The 17,406-nt window shown below is 34.6% G+C and overlaps 1 protein-coding gene and 1 long non-coding RNA gene across 2 annotated transcripts; one reads left to right on the top strand and one right to left on the bottom strand.

Annotated features, from left to right (window-relative positions):
• The first annotated feature begins 631 nt into the window (after positions 1-631).
• LOC136062403 (uncharacterized) lies at positions 632-1,290 on the top strand. The gene is made up of 3 exons (XR_010624157.1): positions 632-700; positions 992-1,062; positions 1,243-1,290. It is a non-coding gene; the product is annotated as an uncharacterized LOC136062403 (long non-coding RNA).
• A 3,054-nt stretch (positions 1,291-4,344) lies between these two features.
• Positions 4,345-5,022, bottom strand: LOC136062405 (glycine-rich cell wall structural protein 1-like; the record flags this gene model as incomplete). The annotated part of the gene is made up of 1 exon (XM_065761412.1): positions 4,345-5,022. A coding segment is annotated over one exon (417 nt), but the record flags the coding sequence as incomplete, so codon positions are not given.
• Between the last annotated feature and the right edge of the window lie 12,384 nt (positions 5,023-17,406).

Here is a 17,406-nt window from a genome sequence, read left to right as displayed (position 1 = left end):
TCTCTCTCTCTCTCTCTCTTTCTCTCTCAAATCTCAATCTCAAATCCTCCTCACAACCTGAAATCTCTTCACCAAATCCCTCAAAACCTGAAATTTCTTCACCAAATCCTCAACTCTAAAGTCTAATCTCTGCAGTCTTCACCAATTTCATACGAAATCTCAAATCTTGAGCAATCTTCACTCTTTAAAAGCAATGAACAGAGCACTCTCTCAAACTCTCAGCTCTCCGTCTCCCTTTGCCTTTCTCTACTCCAACTCCAAGGTCCAAAGACTCCAAACCCTAGCTTCTCACTACAAGTTCTTCACACATAGCCGCCGCCACCGCCACCACCAGCAGCCACTCCTCTTCCTGCCGTCGATCATATAGGCTGAACCTAGGTATGTGTTCTCCTTTTCTCATTTCTCTTTTTTTCACTCTCTCATTGATTATATATTTATATATGCTAAGAAAATCTACTGTTAAAATGAAATAACCCCATAGTTTTATAATTTGAAGTTAGGGTTTCAAATTATAAAACTATGGGGTTATTTCATTTTAACAGTAGAAGCCTAAACCATTTACTTTTTTTTTTTGTTCTTTGTTCATTTCATCATTTGTTTGATTAATTTTGTTCATGTTTAAATTTTATTCAGGAATTGAAAGTTGTGTACGTGTGGGTTTTCAATCTTCAAACTTGAAATTAACACACGGTTTTTTAAGGTATGATTTTTGCTTCCCTTTTTTTTTGTGTTCAAAGTTGGGATTTTGTTCCTTTTTTTGTTAGAGACTTAGAGAGTTAGAGTTGATGCATGTAACTTAAGCTGCTGTGGATGTGTTCAATGTTTTTGCTTTTATTATTTAGTAAAATTTATACTGTTAAAAATCAAATAAACTCTCAAGTTTCATAATTTGAAACACTCGCTAAAAAAACTTAAAACCCTAACCATTTTACTTTTTTTGTTCTTTGTTTATTTGTTTGATTAATTCTGGTCTTATTTTAATTTTACTCAGGAATTGAAAGTTGTCCAAGTGGGGTTTTCAGCCTTCAAATTCAAAACCCCAACACCCCTGGTTTCTTAAAGGTATGATTTTTGTTTCCCTTTGTGTTTTGTTAGTATACTGTTTTATGTTAGAGTTTTATGTTTTATGTAGAATACTATTATCTGGATTCAAGTATCAAACATTTTCACCCTTGGTTTGTTTGATTATTATTATTAATTGTTGTTGTTCTAGTTTGCTAATTTCTATATTTGATTTTTTAGGTCATGGATTCCTCCACTAATGTTCCCTCTGTTTCTACACAAGCTGATGGTAGGGTTTGGAGTCTTTGGACCTTGGAGTTGGAGTAGAGAAAGGCAAAGGGAGACGGAGAGCTGAGAGTTTGAGAGAGTGCTCTGTTCATTGCTTTTAAAGAGTGAAGATTGCTCAAGATTTGAGATTTCGTATGAAATTGGTGAAGACTGCAGAGATTAGACTTTAGAGTTGAGGATTTGGTGAAGAAATTTCAGGTTTTGAGGGATTTGGTGAAGAGATTTCAGGTTGTGAGGAGGATTTGAGATTGAGATTTGAGAGAGAAAGAGAGAGAGAGAGAGAGAGAGAGAACGTCTAAGTCTGACTGTCTGAGAGTGAGTAGGCCGAGAGATATGAGATTGAGATTAGAGTGAGGGAGGTCTAAGATGAGGGCCGTTGATTTGGTGAGAGAGTGGTTACTAAAGAGAGATTGAGGCCGTTGATGTGAATCACTTGGTCTTGATTCGGTGAAGAGAGATTTCATGTGAGACACTGAGACCTGAGACCAAGTGATGAAATCTATCACGGTGAGACACTGAGACCAAGTGATGAAATATTGAAATCTATCACCGTCCCTCATCTGAGACACTGAGACCAAGTGATGAAATCTAATCAAATTTTTTCCTTTAATTGTGACCGTGGATTGTAATATTAGCTAAATTGTGACCGTGGATTTTAATATTAGCTAAATTGTAACCGTTGATCTTTAATTGCTAGGGCTGTGTAGAGTTTAGGATTTTCTGTACTTGTACTAGGGCTGTAAAGTAACTAAAGTTTAATTGTAGCCGTTGATTTGAATTTGATTTGAATAAATGGCTGGATTTAAAATTGGGTATTTGTGCCAAAGCTAACTGCACGTTAGCCACTGCCCAAAGCTGAAGATGTGATGTGAGTGGTTGAGGCTGAGTGGAGAGGGAGACCACTGACCAGCACTTTCAAATTTTTAGTTTATTTTCTCAAATATTCGGTCGGGTCGGGTTATTCGGATTTTTTGTTGTGTAACCCGAAACCCGAACCGAAGATTCGGTTCCTCTTAAAACAGCACCCGTATCCGACCAATGCATGCAACCGGATTCACCCGTGGACCTTCGGGTCGGGCGGATTTGGTCAGGCGGGTCGGATGTCACGGGTCGCTGGACACCCCTATTCTCTATCAACCTTTTCACAAATTTCTATACAGTCTCAGAGCAGGTCGATCGGGCCTTACTTGAATCTCTTCACTTGGATTTTTCTCTTGTTGGTGATTTCTAATAGACTCACATTGTTAATCATCTATTATCGTTTATCTCGTTTCTTTTCTTCCTATTTTCAATAGGAAATATTATTATTTGTTCATGCATTTTAGTGATTTTACCAACACAATTCTTACTATTAATACATTTGCATCATTGTAAAAGGATTTTGTTACACCAACAATATTGTTATTCAACAACTAAAAACTTTACTAGTTGAATTTGTTAGAGTCTTTATTTATTTATTTTTAAATTTATACTAATATTAAGGTCATAACAAAAATTTACAACAATTTCACAATATTTCCTATTTGGCCTATCACCTCACACCTGTGCTAACCATACTTTGCAATTTGATTTTTTTTTTTTTCCACCTTTCAGTTAGGTTGAATCTATTCCTCATGAATACTCAAAGTATGATCAAAATTAAGAACAAATGAATTTAAACTATGTAGAACCAATCAAATCCCTCAAAGAGACCTAAACATTTATTTTAGTCAGAGCATCATTTTTGTTGTTATTTGGAGATATCAGAACGCCACTTCCTTAGCACTCAGCAGCAATCATGCCCCCTATTTTCAAAACTATTAGAGTTCACATGCTCTCAACCTTTCACAACGTTGATGTTCTATTCTTGCCAGCTTTTGCCAGCTCTATACTTCATTCAAGTAAACATATACAACTAGAAACACTAAAAGTATTATTACACACGTATATAATATTCCCATTATTTCCCAAGTAAAGCAGTGTTTCTGCTTTCACCTACACCACTAGGGCTCACGTTTATCAACTCTTTTTTTTTTTTTTTTTATAACACGACAGGAAGACATGCATATATTTAGGGCAACATAATTTTCTTGATTGAAATGAACATGTTATTAGTTGTTTTCCATTTGTAACGGTTACATTCGTAATTTACTTATTTATTTTTCTCTCTCCCCAATTATCTATACCTAACGGCTATAAACCCAGCTAATAATCTAATGGGAATAGAATATAATATAAGCCATCATCTTCTGTAGTTTAATACATAAAAAGCTCTTGATCCAAAGCACAGTAAAACGACACGTGTACTGACCCCAAGTTTTGACTTGGACCGTGATTGCCCACAATGGAGGATCAAAAAGACAAAATGGTTTACTCTTACTTACATCACGTTCTCAATTTGAGGCTTTTAGCTTAGAAGATTACATACGGTCTTACTATTCACACTCTAGATTTGTGTGGAACGTGCATAGAATTAAAGTAATTCACACTTGCCACTTTAGTAATATCAACCGACAACGCCAAGTAGTTTTTTTTTTTTTTTTTTTTTTTTTGAGGGGAACGCCAAGTAGTTGTTGAAAAGGTTAACGCGCCCATCAAAAAAAAAAGAAAAAAAAAAGAAAAGTTTAACGCGGAAGAGTGAAGACAGACTGTGAAGACAAAGTCCACAATTTAGTATTGTCAAAAAACTCAACACTTTGTGTGTGGACAAAGACATCTTACTGACCTTGAGCAACTGCCACACGTTCAATCTGGAATGGCGTGGTTGTAATTAAGAGGACAAATTAAGTATTTAAACATATTTAGAGAATGATTAAGTTACTGATAAAACCTTTTCATGGACAGGTGTCGTAATGTGACTGGTTTCGTTAGGTGCACCTTCCGTATCGGAGTCCATGAAGAAAGTTCCACGGAAAAAAATGTAAAAAATAGCGACCCATTATTGAATATTTCACACCGCCTTTGCTTGGGTGGACCTAGCTAGAAGCTAGCTCATCAAAGCCAAGACACAACAAAGGTGGGTGCATGTATATGTTTTTATATATATATAACACATATTGGTACATGAGCATAAGATTTAAAACGATTCGAGGAATCTTAAAGCATTATTGATTCCTCGCTGTACTTCAACTCCACTTTATATCCTCTCCTTTTTATATATTCTCCCCAAACTTTTCAGCCACCCACACACTCTCAAACTCTCTCTCTCTCTCTCCCTCGAAGCACAAAACTCTTCTCACTTTCTCTTTCGAATTAGCAAAGAAAAATGGAGATGGGTTTTGCTAAGTTCCAAGCGTTCATGATGATCTTGGGTCTTTTGGCCACTTTATGCATAGCTCAAGCACCCGGGGCTGCACCAAAAGCTTCACCACCAACGGCCACACCACCCACAGCAACTCCACCAACCGCCACACCACCCACCGCCACACCACCGGCTCCAACCCCATCACCAAAAGCATCTCCAACTCCATCTCCAGCTCCAACATCAACTCCACCAGCTCCAACTCCTTCAGCTACCCCAGCTCCATCTCCTTCTCCCAAAGCTCCATCTCCTTCACCCAAGGCTCCAAGCTCAGCTCCCACTCCATCAAGCTCTTCTCCACCTGCTCCCGGCTCACCCGGCTCATCCCCATCCGGGTCACCGACTCCGGCTTCTGAAGCACCACCGCCACCCAGTGCTGCTTTCTCTACAAGCAAAGCTGTGATTGCTGGAACAGCTCTTGTTGGAACTTTCTTTGCCGCTGTGGTGTTGGCTTAGAGACTATGGGGGGTTTTTCCTTTTTGGGAGGTTTCGTCCACGTGGAGGCTCATGACTATAGATCTTTATTTTTGATGGACGGATGAGATCTATTTATTTCCCTCTTTTTTTTTTTATGTTCTTTTTCAAATTTTCCGATATTTATTTTTATTTTTTTGTTGTTGTGTTTGATCATTCAATATTGGGTTTGACTTCTAGCCTCTAGGTTGGATTTGTATGATGATGATGATTATTTGGGAGATTCATTTGCTTTGCGTTGACACGTGTATCCATTTGTAGATGAGTCCGGTGTACATCAATTAATAGTTGAATAAAACAGTTTGATATTCTTTTCTATTGATCTATCGATCTATGACACATATGACATATAATTGCTGCTTTTTGGATTTGACGTTTTGGTATCCAGTTGTTGTCATTTTACGGGAGCAAAATTCTACTTTTTTTTCTTTCAAAGGATTAATGTCCTTAGACTTTAGCTGAATGATTAGACTACTGCATTATTAGGTTAGGGTTAGGAGGATGTTGCTGATCAACTGAGCCTCCATTTTCTTCTTTAGTCGGCTGCTTTTGACAAATGATGTCCATACACGCCGAAAATCTGAGATCAGCTATCTCATATGGTTGTTACTTGTTTCAAATTACTTCCAATGCTGGACTTTAAACTAGTAAATGAAAAGTCCTCCCCACCAGAACCACCACCACTAATCACAGATTCACAAGTGCCCCCACTTAACTAAGGTTGATACCTTTGCAAGAAAATTGGTTTCCTTAAATTTCTTTTTTATTCACAGTCAAAAACCAGAACAACTGAAAGGTTATTAGCTAGCATATTTTTGGGAGCACATTTTTCTGTAACAGTTGAGTTGGTAATCTTTTGGAGTACGCCCTGAAGTCTTGGAAGCAAGCTTATGAGATCTTTCAATCCACTTATCTGATTAAGGTTCATGAATTATTATTCTAACAGTTATAACTTCAAAACTTATTTCATAAAATGCAATTAGATGTGATGCGATGGTTGTGATATGATGAGATTAAATAAGAGTTACAAGAGGTGTTTATGTATAATGAGGTGTTTACAAAATGAGTCCAAGTTGGCCTATTTCAAGTTTTTAGTGATTTTGACATTTTAATGATAAGTTTTTAAGTACAATTCAACTTTGAGACCTAAAATTTAGTTGGTTAGATAATGCTAGTTGATAATTAGAAAGTGTTTTATTTTAAATAAATACTTATTTCTAAGAGATCTAATTATTATTATTATTTTTAATAATTTAATAGACACAATGGAGAAGTGAAGCTTGAACCCTAAATATTTTTGTTAAAATGGTTTGAAATGCTAATTAATTAAGTTACAAGACTCTTGGTTTTACAAGTTATTTATTAGAATTAAACTTTCTTATGCTTGATCTTGCATTCGTGTCCTACCTATAGACCAATGAGATTATGACATATCATTAATCATAATTAATCCTTTAAATGACCAATATTCACAAGTATCTGGTCTTAATTATATAAATATGTAGATCCATATTGGGGGTCATCTTTAATGTCTTCCCACTAATTGAAGGGTGTCCAAATGGGCTTTAAAGTAGCATCTTTGCTCCCTTATGGAATCATGAAGGCTTTTTGTTTGTTTGTTTGTTTGGTTTTTTTTTTTTTTTTTTTTTTTTTTTTTTTTTTTTTTTTTTTTTTTTTTTTTTTTTTTTTTTGTTTTGTTTTAAATGGAAGAACCATAAAAGGCTTGTTTCAAAATAATGACTCAATTGGTGAAATGGGGTTTCCAGTGATGCCAAATTGCCAATTGACTTTCCAATGAGCCTTCCTTTGACACTTGCATGATGAGTAGATGACGCCAACTTATGCTTGTCAGGGACAAAGCTAAGTATGGGCAAGGGGGACCATGGCCCATCTAGCCCCAAAATGTATAAAATAATTCATCCTAAAAAAAAAAAAATCTTATATGGAACTCAAATAAGTTACAAAATTATATTATCTTAATTTAAATATAATGAGATTACATAGATTATACAAATGGTATAAAAACCACACTCAAATTCATTATTTTTATGAAATAAAACATGGCTATTCTTTAGTGATTCTAATACAATTATATTAATGATTTTAAGGAGTTGACTTAGTAGTTCCTAAAATCTCTTAATATCCATAAGATCCTTAGTTTGAAACATTTTGTGACAGGATTTAAGCCCCCCTCATATGAGAAGGTTTTGATTCTCAATTCCTACTATGCTTTCAACCAAGTTTGCATGTGCATTTTTGTTATTATTATTATTTTTATAAATATTTTATGAGTTATGTTTTGTTTTTTGTTTTTATTTGAGTTTTTGTGATTTGAAAGGAGATTGTTGAGATTAAGATAGTAAATTAGTTTGTTTTTTGTGTGTGGAAATATTTGGAGTATTTTAATGATTATGATGTGGTTTGAGGTGTTGACTTTATTGAGTTTGTCTTGAGAAAATGGAGGAATAACCAAACTAACCACACCAAACTAGTATGGTGCACCACACCTTGTGTAGGCCAGTTTCCACCCCTCCACAATTAAAGTATAGTCAGACATGTAGGAAAACCACCCCTGCAGTTGCTGTGTAAAACATCCCCCAAAACCAATCGCACCACACTGTGTACAGTTCTAGAGTTTATGGCTTCCCCTTTGAAGAATTCATCTTTTCTATAAGTTTTCAATAAACACAAGTTTTTTTGGCAAAGTCATATACATGAGCATTTAACAATAAACATTGTCTTTTCACAACTAGAAGTAAGGTTATTTGGACACCATATACTTTAAGGACGAAACTTATGTGTAATACCTTAAGTGTTGTTTTTTGAGTTCCTCTTTTAAGATTATGCCACGTGGCTACTTAACTTAAAAAATACACTTCAATTAATAAGAAAAATGCCATATGACAAAATCTTAAAAGAAGAACTTAAGGAACAGCACCTAAGTACTGTACCTAAGTCTTGCTCATACTTTAATATGGCTTGTTTATTATATTTTGAACCAATATCTTATTTCAAAACATTTTAAATGGAAGTAATGGTCAAATATATTATGATCATTGGTTCGTCCAACCATACACATTCATTGAGATGTCATGCATTTTATTAGCAATACATTGCGTTAGTGAAAATGGACATATTAAGACAAAAAATTATATTAAAATCTAATGAACCTAGCAAAAAGACATCACTTAAATTATAAAACAATTAATTTAAAATTTCTCATTCTTCCAAAAGTTAAAATTCTTAGACAACACTTCTTTGAGGAAAAAATCAAAAAAATATTTAACTTATATATTAAATTGCATGGATTTCAAAGTTTTATAGTCATTCAATTGTATATAAAAAAAAATAGTTGAAGTTGTAACTATCATTTTGAATTGAACTTCAAAATAAGAAAAACAATAAAGTATATTATTTATGGATAATAAATGTGGGGGGACGAGGACCAAAGGTAGTTAATGGAGGTAGCAAGAATAATTTTGAGGAGGGGAACCATACAGAGAGGACTTGTTTAACTAGTTAGGAGCTCAGGATGCTGCTACTGATGAAGATGCTGAGGATCCCTACTTAACCTCAGGAAGGTTGAGAATCCGAAATGAAGGAAGCATGGTGCAATCCCCGGGGAGACAAAGGTAATTTGGTTCTGAACAAGGAAGAGAAAAAAAAGGAAGGACAAGACAGCCATTCCCTCTGCATTAAATGCATTGCAACCACTTAACTGGCCACATTAATGGTGAAATGACCATGAACAGTGTCCATCACAGCACATATATTTTTGTAGAAACCTTCTAGCAAGGTCTTGATGGGACAAGTATTAAGAAAATCTGATCTCAACCCACCAAATGTAAGATCCAGATGCATCCTTGCAAATATATATAAAGCCAAAGAGCACCGAATCAAAGGGGGACAGGAGATTGAGTGGAGAAAAACAAAAGAAAGAGAGAAACCATTTAGTTGTACTTTCATCCTCGGACAGAACTTGAGGAGTAACACTTAGCTAATTTCTATGCTATTTCGAATTGAATATTTCCACTTCACAAAGAAAATTGAACTTTGATCTTTGTTTCATGTTACACAACGGGTATTTCAAAGTTGACCTTGCATCCCATCTCTATAAATTAATTGTGTGAGTGAACTGTAGCAAAATTAAAACAAGTCTTAATTTACTGATCTACTTTTCGCCCACCACAGTAAATTTATGAGAAAACTTTTGTTAGGGATGATGTTAATTAGTTATCTTCATTCTCCTTGAAGTGAAAATTGATAGTGAGATCCCTAACCAATGTAACCATCCCATTCCAGTTCCTTAATATTACTGAACGTGAAGAGCTTCCTCTACTATTTCATGATTGCATTGAATACGAAAGAGAACGTTGTAATAAGAAAACAAAAAAGTCATAGAGGGCATTCAGAGTGTATACTTTTTTTTTCTTTGCTGAATAACAGTGTATTATTCAGTCTATTGAAAATTGCATCAAGAAATTGGTGTACTTCAACGAGCCAATATAACATGGCGTTCATGTTGTAGGAAAGTCCCTCCGGATAGCACTCTTATTTGAATATTGATTGTGAAAATATTATAACTCTAGAAAAATCTCCAAGAAATAAACAATAGGAATGAAGCAAGCCAAAAATCTGAAAATAGACAAACACACAAACAAAAGAATACTAAAGATTTACGTGGTTCGGCTTTTGGCCTACATCCATTGGCAATGACGAAGAAATTCCACTAATCAAGTATGGAGATATGCAAGTTGGTGTATCAATATTCTCACACACACCCAATCCCCAATAGAATTCATGTCTTGCAAGCCACTCCAAAACTAACATGGATTAGGATCAGATCAAGCCACCGACATCACAGTTCAAGCATGTCTATATCAATGCCACAATAAAAAAGGAAATCCCTACGTTCAATTACAATGTATAAGAACTTGTTACAAATCACTTTTTAGGGAAAACTTGTGGTATGCAGTTCACGCCTCTCTCTCTCTCTCTCTCTCTCTCTCTCTCTACATGAATGTGCACATGCACGAAAAATGTGAATGTATTTTTCACAAAAGCCGACCACTAATAGGTCCCTAAAATATTTCTCTTAAGCTCTTAAATATTTTGCTTTGTAGATAATAATCTCACACTTGTAATTATGGTGGACATGAATTATTTACTCCCACCATTAATTTCAAACTAACCTGTACCTGTGCAAATGTACATTACTTTTATATAACAAAACAAATCTTTGTTTAATCCTCAAAACAATTATGAAAAACCCATTGACAAACAACAATTTCGAAGAGATTGGGAAATAATCCCAAAAGTTTTTTTTTTAATTAAAAAAAATTAAAAATTGAATTTCGAAGTTTAAAACCAAAAGAAATAAATTCTTATTAGTGAGGTGATTGAAAAAAAAAAAATTTGTTACAAACTTAGTTGTAGATTAAGATTATAACTCACACTAAAAAATTAACATGAATACTGTGGGGGACGAGGATCCAAAAAAGCTGATAGGATAGGTAGGGGCATTTTCGAGGAGGTAAACTCCGTGGAATATTGGTAGTATGCCTCTAGAGAGTACTCACCTAACCTGAGAAGAGGTTGAACTACTACAGTTGGCAATGGCATCGAGGACTCCTACCTAACCTCGGAAAGTTTAGAGTCAAGGGTGAAGGGAGCATGGCGCAACTCGATGGAGGAAAAGGGTGACTTGGCACTAAATAAGGAAGAGAAGAAAAACGAAGGAAAAAGCATTCATCCCCTTCACATTAAATGCACTGTAACCACTTAGCTAGCCACATTAATGGAGAAATGACCGTGAATAGTGCTCACACAGCTCACACCTTGGTGTAAAACCTTCTAGCAAGGTTTTGATGGAACAAATATCGAGAGAGTCTAATCCTAACCCTCCAAATGTAAATTCTAGATGCATTATGGCTCAGCTGTATAAAGTTAAGAAACATCTGGATCTAGGAGAGTTCTTTTTGAGGGGAGAAAGAGAGAACAGAGAGAGATTATTCAATTGTAACCTCTTCCTTGGACCAAACCTGAGGATGGACACTTAGCCATTTCAACAAGGTTGTTAAACCCGGACCGGACAGTACGGTCTGACCGGGAAACCCTTGAACTGTTCAGATCTACGGTCCGTTTAAGGTGAAGAATCGTTCCATGTGAAAAAAGCATGGAACCGTTCGGACCGCGGTCTGACCATCCGGTTCTGTGAACCGTGACCGGTTCAAACGGTTCAAGCGGGCTGCTTTGTTTCAAGAGCAAAACGGCGTCATTCTGTCCCTTTTTTTTTCTCCCTAATATGGCGTCGTTTCACGTTTGGGATTGAATGAATAACCCTTATTCGTGAAACGAAACCCTCTCAATCACTCTCTGCCTCTCTCCCTTACTCTCTTAAAACCCTTAACATTCTCTCAATCATTCTCTCGTCACTGCCTCTCTCCCTTGTCGTCGTCGTAGCTACAGCTCAGCCCAGATTGCAGCTCACTCTCTACCTCTCTCTCACACTCATCTCTGCCTCTTTCCCTCATTGCCGTCGCAGCTCAATCTTTGCCTCGCCGTTGTCATTTGGTACTTGATCTTTCTATTTTTTTGTTCTATTAAATTTGCACTCTTTACTATTCTACTCATTTTGCAAACCAAACAATTAAAAAGATAAAAGCTTTTTGATGAAATGTATATAGATATAGTAGATGAAATTGATTGGTTTGATGTTTGGAACTTTCATAATCCCCATCCAATTAATGGATAATTTTGGTGTAAATGAAATGCATTAATTTTGGTTTTCAATTTCGGCGTCCCTAGTCCCAGCTTCACAGCAACATGGGTATTGGTTGGGATTAGTAGTTATTGTTTTGGGTTTATTTTATTGGAAGCTTTGTTTTGCTAATTTTGTGTGTGGGATTCAGACCCATTAATTTCTTTCAGTTAAAATAAAAAATTATATCTAAGTTTTAAATATTATAGCTAGGATTGATATAGATTAGAGGTCAAATTTTCAAAATTCATAAATTGAACTACAAAAATGGCGATTGATTTAGTCTCTTGGGATAATCTGAATACCTTGACTCTGTCTGGAGATTAGTTAGAGGATTATTGTTACAATAAGCAGAGTGCTATAGGAAAATTGTATGGTTGTTTTAATTTTTTTAGGTAGGCATATGTTGGTGGATGCTTACAAATGTATGAACGAGGGTTGGTTTCCTAGGATAGCGCATTGTCTTTCTTTGTTGGATGTTTGCATTTGCATGGGCTGAGATTTTTATTTTTTATTTTTTTTTCTATTTCAGTGGATTCCTGAATTGAGGCATTACACACTTGGAGTTCCAATAATCCTCGTTGGAACAAAGCTCGGTATGATTTATTCTCAACATTCCATTTACGTGCATTCTTGATTGTTACTGTTTGTAATCAGCTGTGTTTGTGGAATGTGGATGGAAGGTTGGTTGGGTACTTAATGACCAGTTTTTCAATATTTGAATCCTAAATTAGTTGGGTTTTTGCTCAAAGTCAAAGCCTTGATCAGATATTTTGGTAGTGTCTTTCTTAGGGCTTTGAATTGATTAGGTAGGACTGTTTACTCTCTTTTTTTTTCCTATGCTTTTCATAAATTACTATGGCTTCTTGTGGGTAAGTTTAATTACTCTGTGTATATTAGTTTGTTAATTTGACTCTGCGTATGAAATTGTGATTCTTTGACTATCTGTATTTCAAAAATTGATGGGTCTATGTGTGTTTGTTTGACTGGTTGTTTAGTCCTTTAGATTAAAATGGAAACAGAGACCGGGTCTACTCCATCACATGAAGTTGATTCCAATGTAGTGGAGTCTAGCTCAAGAGTAAGGGAAAAGGTTGATCCGGCTTGGGAACATTTTTGCCTTGAGACGGATGAGAAGGGACAGAATACTTTTACATGTGTGTATTGTAGGCAAACATATAAAGGTGGGGGTATTAATAGGATGAAAAAACACCTTGCGGGGATAAAAGGTGATATTATATCGTGTAAAAAGGTTTCTTATGATGTGAGACACCAAATGTTAGAATATGTGAAGGAGTTTGAGTTGAAGAAAAACAACGTCAAGAAGAAATGTTTAGTGTGCCTTCCACAAATAGTGATATGCAAGAAGATGAAGATGTTCAAGAAGTATTTAGTAGTGGGTTGCCTAAAAAACCTATTTTAGGTAAAAGAAAGGGTACAAACCCACTGGATAATTACTTTGCTCCAAGAACTACTCCAGGAGCTCAACCTAGTCTTAAAAGTGTGTTCCAAAGTAAAGAAAGGGTGAGGCAAGCTGATATGGCTATTGTAAGGTTTTTGTATGATAATTGCATTCCTTTTAATGTAGTGAATTCAGTGTACTACCAAAAGATGATTGATGCTGTAGCTGGTGCTGGTCCTGGTTACAAAGGCCCATCTTATCATGCTGTACGGGTCCCTTTGTTGAGGGATCAAAAGAAAGAGGTTCAGTTGTTGGTTGAGTCACAACATAGGCATTAGGCAGAAGTTGGATGTACACTTATGGCTGATGGTTGGATAGATACTAGACATAGGTCATTGATTAATTTCCTTGTTTATTGTCCTAGGGGAATGGTATTTGTAAAATCAGTTGATACCTTAGATATTGTGAAGAGTACCAAAAACTTGTTTAAATTGTTTAATGAAGTAGTTACATGGGTTGGTCCAAAAACATAGTTCACATGGTTACTGATAATGCTTCCAATTATGTATTTGTTGGTAAATTGTTGTGTGAAAAGTATAAAACTATTAGTTGGTCTCCTTGTGCAGCACATTGCCTGAATCTTGTGTTACATGATATGGGAGACATGCCTCATGTGAAGAGACTCAAAAAACGTGCATCCAAAATTACAGTTTTTATTTATAATCATGTGGCTTTGATTGCTTGGTTGAGGAAGAGACCTGGTTGGACAAATATTGTACGTGTAGGAGCAACAAGATTTGCTACTACTTTCCTTTCATTTGGAAGCCTTCATGTGCATAAGCATGACTTGCAAGCCTTAGTGACTAGCAAGTTCTTTGTGGAGAATAGATTAGCAAGAGAGTCAAAGGCAAAAGAAGTAGTTTCTATCATTTTGGATAATTCTTTTTGGGATGATATTAATGTTCTTGTCAAGATTTAATCGCCATTCATTCGTTTGTTACGGATTGTTGATTTTGATCAAAGGCCTGCAATAGGATATGTGTATGAGGGCATGCATAGCGCACGGTTGGGAATCAAGAAGATCTTTCGAATGAAGAAGCACTTGTACAAGCCATACACCTCAATTATAAAAAACCGTTGGGACAAACATTTGCGTAAAGATTTTCATGTTGCTGCATATTGGTTAAATCTTGCTTTTCAATATGATGAGGAGAATTTTTGTCGGAAACCAGCAGTACATATGGCTATTTTGGACTACATTGGGACAAAATATGATGGTGACAAAGAAAAGGTAATTAAGGAAACCCAATATTTTCGAGACCGTATTGGGAGCTTTGATAGAGATCTTGCATTGTCAACAAGCATGACCACTCATCCAGGTGAGAAGTAATTGGTTTTCTTTAATACTATAAACAAGTTTTAGTTTTTTTTGTTCATGTTGAAAGTTAGTTTTGTCACTATAGTTAGAATAACTGAATTGATTATTCAATTGAAAGTTTGTTTGTTTATGTTGATTAATATTAGATTACGTTGTGTTATGAAAATTGGATGAATGGTGGAAGTTGTGAGGTGCTGATGCTCCAAACTTGCAAAAATTGGCAATTAGAATCCTTAGCCAAACTTCCGCCTCTTCTGGATGTGAGCGTTGTTGGAGTTTATTTGACCAAATACATTCTAAGAGGAGAAATAGGTTGGAGCATCAAAGGCTCAATGATCTTGTGTTTGTTCATCATAACTTGCGATTGAGACATAGGTAACTAAATGCTATATCTTGTCATTATATTAATTTTTAAGAAGTCATTTATATAATGTAATTGTTAGTTACTAATTATGTTCAAATTCCAATAATGAGCATGACATTTTATGATGCAGGTTTTATAACAAAAAGTTTAATTTTGACCCCATTGATTATGCAAGTATTGACAAAACTGATTTTTGGGTATTTGTGGAAGAGGAAGACCCATATCTTAATTATGAAGAGTTGGAGAATGCAATTTATGAAGAGGGTGCATATCCAGCAAGTGCAGGGCCTTCTTCTAATATTAAAGGTTAGTTTATATGTAAACAATTTAATAACCTATAGTGATTTTTCTTTTATTTTTTTTCAAACTTTTGTAAACATTATAATGATTTTTCTTTTTATTTTTTTCAAACTTATGTGTAGAATCTGTAGATGATAGCAGTGAGGTTGAAGGAATTGATTTAGGAACATTTGGACAACCTATTGGCCCTCATCTTGGATTTCTAGGGAATGATGATGAGCATGATAACTATTATGACATTGATAATTTATGATCATAATAACTCTGTTGGAACTTTGAAGTTCTATTTTGTATTTTAGAAATACTTTCTATGTCTTTTTGTAAGACACTATGTGTAACTTGGAGTTTGAAGTTTTATTATTGTTTTTTAGAAACAAGTTTTTATGTATTTTTGTAAGAAACAATATGTAGTTGTGTTTGTGTACTGTAACTTGGAAAACATTATTATGAGAAACAAGGTTGTACACGTAGTTGTATTATGAGAAACAATGTGTAGTTGTATTTTGGATTGGTTCTGGTATTTTAAAAACTATTTTTGGACATTTTGAAAAACGTTTTGTTTTCTTTGGATATGAAATTATAGAACAGACTTTCTGCACCCAGAGCTTACTAAGAAATTCCTCATTGGGTGAAACTTGGGAGTTCCTTGTGGAATGGAACTATTCTATTTTGTTTAGTTGTTGGTGGCACATGTCCCTGCCTCAGGTCCCATATCATTAAGAAGTACACGAATAAAGGAAGCGAAGGTCACCCAAAATGTTTGATTCCAGTTTATGTTTGAATTAACATTGTTTTATGCACACAGTTTATGCATACAGTTTATGCACAGAGTGTGTAGTTATGAGAAACAATGTATAGTTTATGCATAGTGTGTAAGAATGTGTAGTTGTGTACTATATTTTTGTAAGTTTTATGTATTTTTTAGAAATAAGCTTCTCTAAATGAATTAGACTATTTTAGTTAATTTTTCTATTTTTTTATTAATTTAATGTTTTTATATATATTTAAAATAATTATTAAATTAATTATGACGTCATTACGGTTCGACCCCGGTTCGACCTCAGTTCGACCTTAAAACCCTTGAACCTCTCTCTTTTACGGTTCAATGAATGATCCGGGTCTGAAAACCTTGCATTTCAAGGCTTTTTCTAGTTGAATATTATTACTACACACCTAAGATTGGTCTAACTATCAATTTTTGTCCCAAAATGGGTATTTGAAGGTTGACTTTGCACTCTACCGCTAAAAAATGAATTGTGAGAGCAAATAGTAATACAATTATAATTTTCTTATTTCCCTGTTTTTACTTTTTGCCCGCCATAAATACATATTTTAAAAATCTAATCATTAGATTGCATGTTTTTTATGTTGTTAATACACATCAAATTTTGTATCAATCAAATGTTATTTACTATTCGATCCATAAACCATTTTTTTTTTTTTTCATAATTTTAGACTACAAAAACTTGAAATTTAAACACTTGAGTAAAGCATAATTGAATTTTCTCTTAGTTTTGGTTTTACATATAAATGATTTGCTATATAATTGACAAAAAGTTTTAGAGCCTTAAATTATTATTATAATAGGTAGGTTGATCCTACCTAGATTGAATGCATAAACTTAGGATGCCTTTAATATATTTCTTGATTTAGTTTATGATGATTATATTAATTATAAGGTAAGGTATAAAATTTCTTGATACATGACGACTTGGTGATTATGTCTTAACAATAGGTTTTAGTGGTAATACATTTGATGCAAGATCTTCAAGAATTCAACTCTGTACTAGGTTTCTTAATGAGTTATTGAGTAAGGATCGATGTTTAAGCGTTTTAGATTAGAAAAGAATGAATATTGTTAACTTTTTTAAGGCTGAAATAAGGGACAAACGGGAAATAAAATCAATAAATCACTAGGCAATCACACCTAGATCTTCCTAAGCAATCACACTTAGAAAGGATAAGACAATCACACCCTTGGAACTTAAAATAAGCTACTAAATTTTATTAATCAATTAGTATTCAAATAACATTGATTACAATAGAGCCCTTATATTAAGACTATTGTTAATCCCTTTCTTAGAAGGATTTGGACTCTACGTAGCCTATTCTTAGAATGAAAAGGAATACTATTTAAAAAAAGACTTAATAACTCCTA

This window comes from Quercus suber, unplaced genomic scaffold, assembly GCF_002906115.3.
Source record: "Quercus suber isolate HL8 unplaced genomic scaffold, Cork oak 2.0 scaffold_411, whole genome shotgun sequence".
In the NCBI taxonomy this organism is placed as follows: Eukaryota; Viridiplantae; Streptophyta; class Magnoliopsida; order Fagales; family Fagaceae; genus Quercus; species Quercus suber.
The sequence above is the reverse complement of the archived record's forward strand: the minus strand, read 5'-3'. Positions and strand labels throughout refer to the sequence as shown.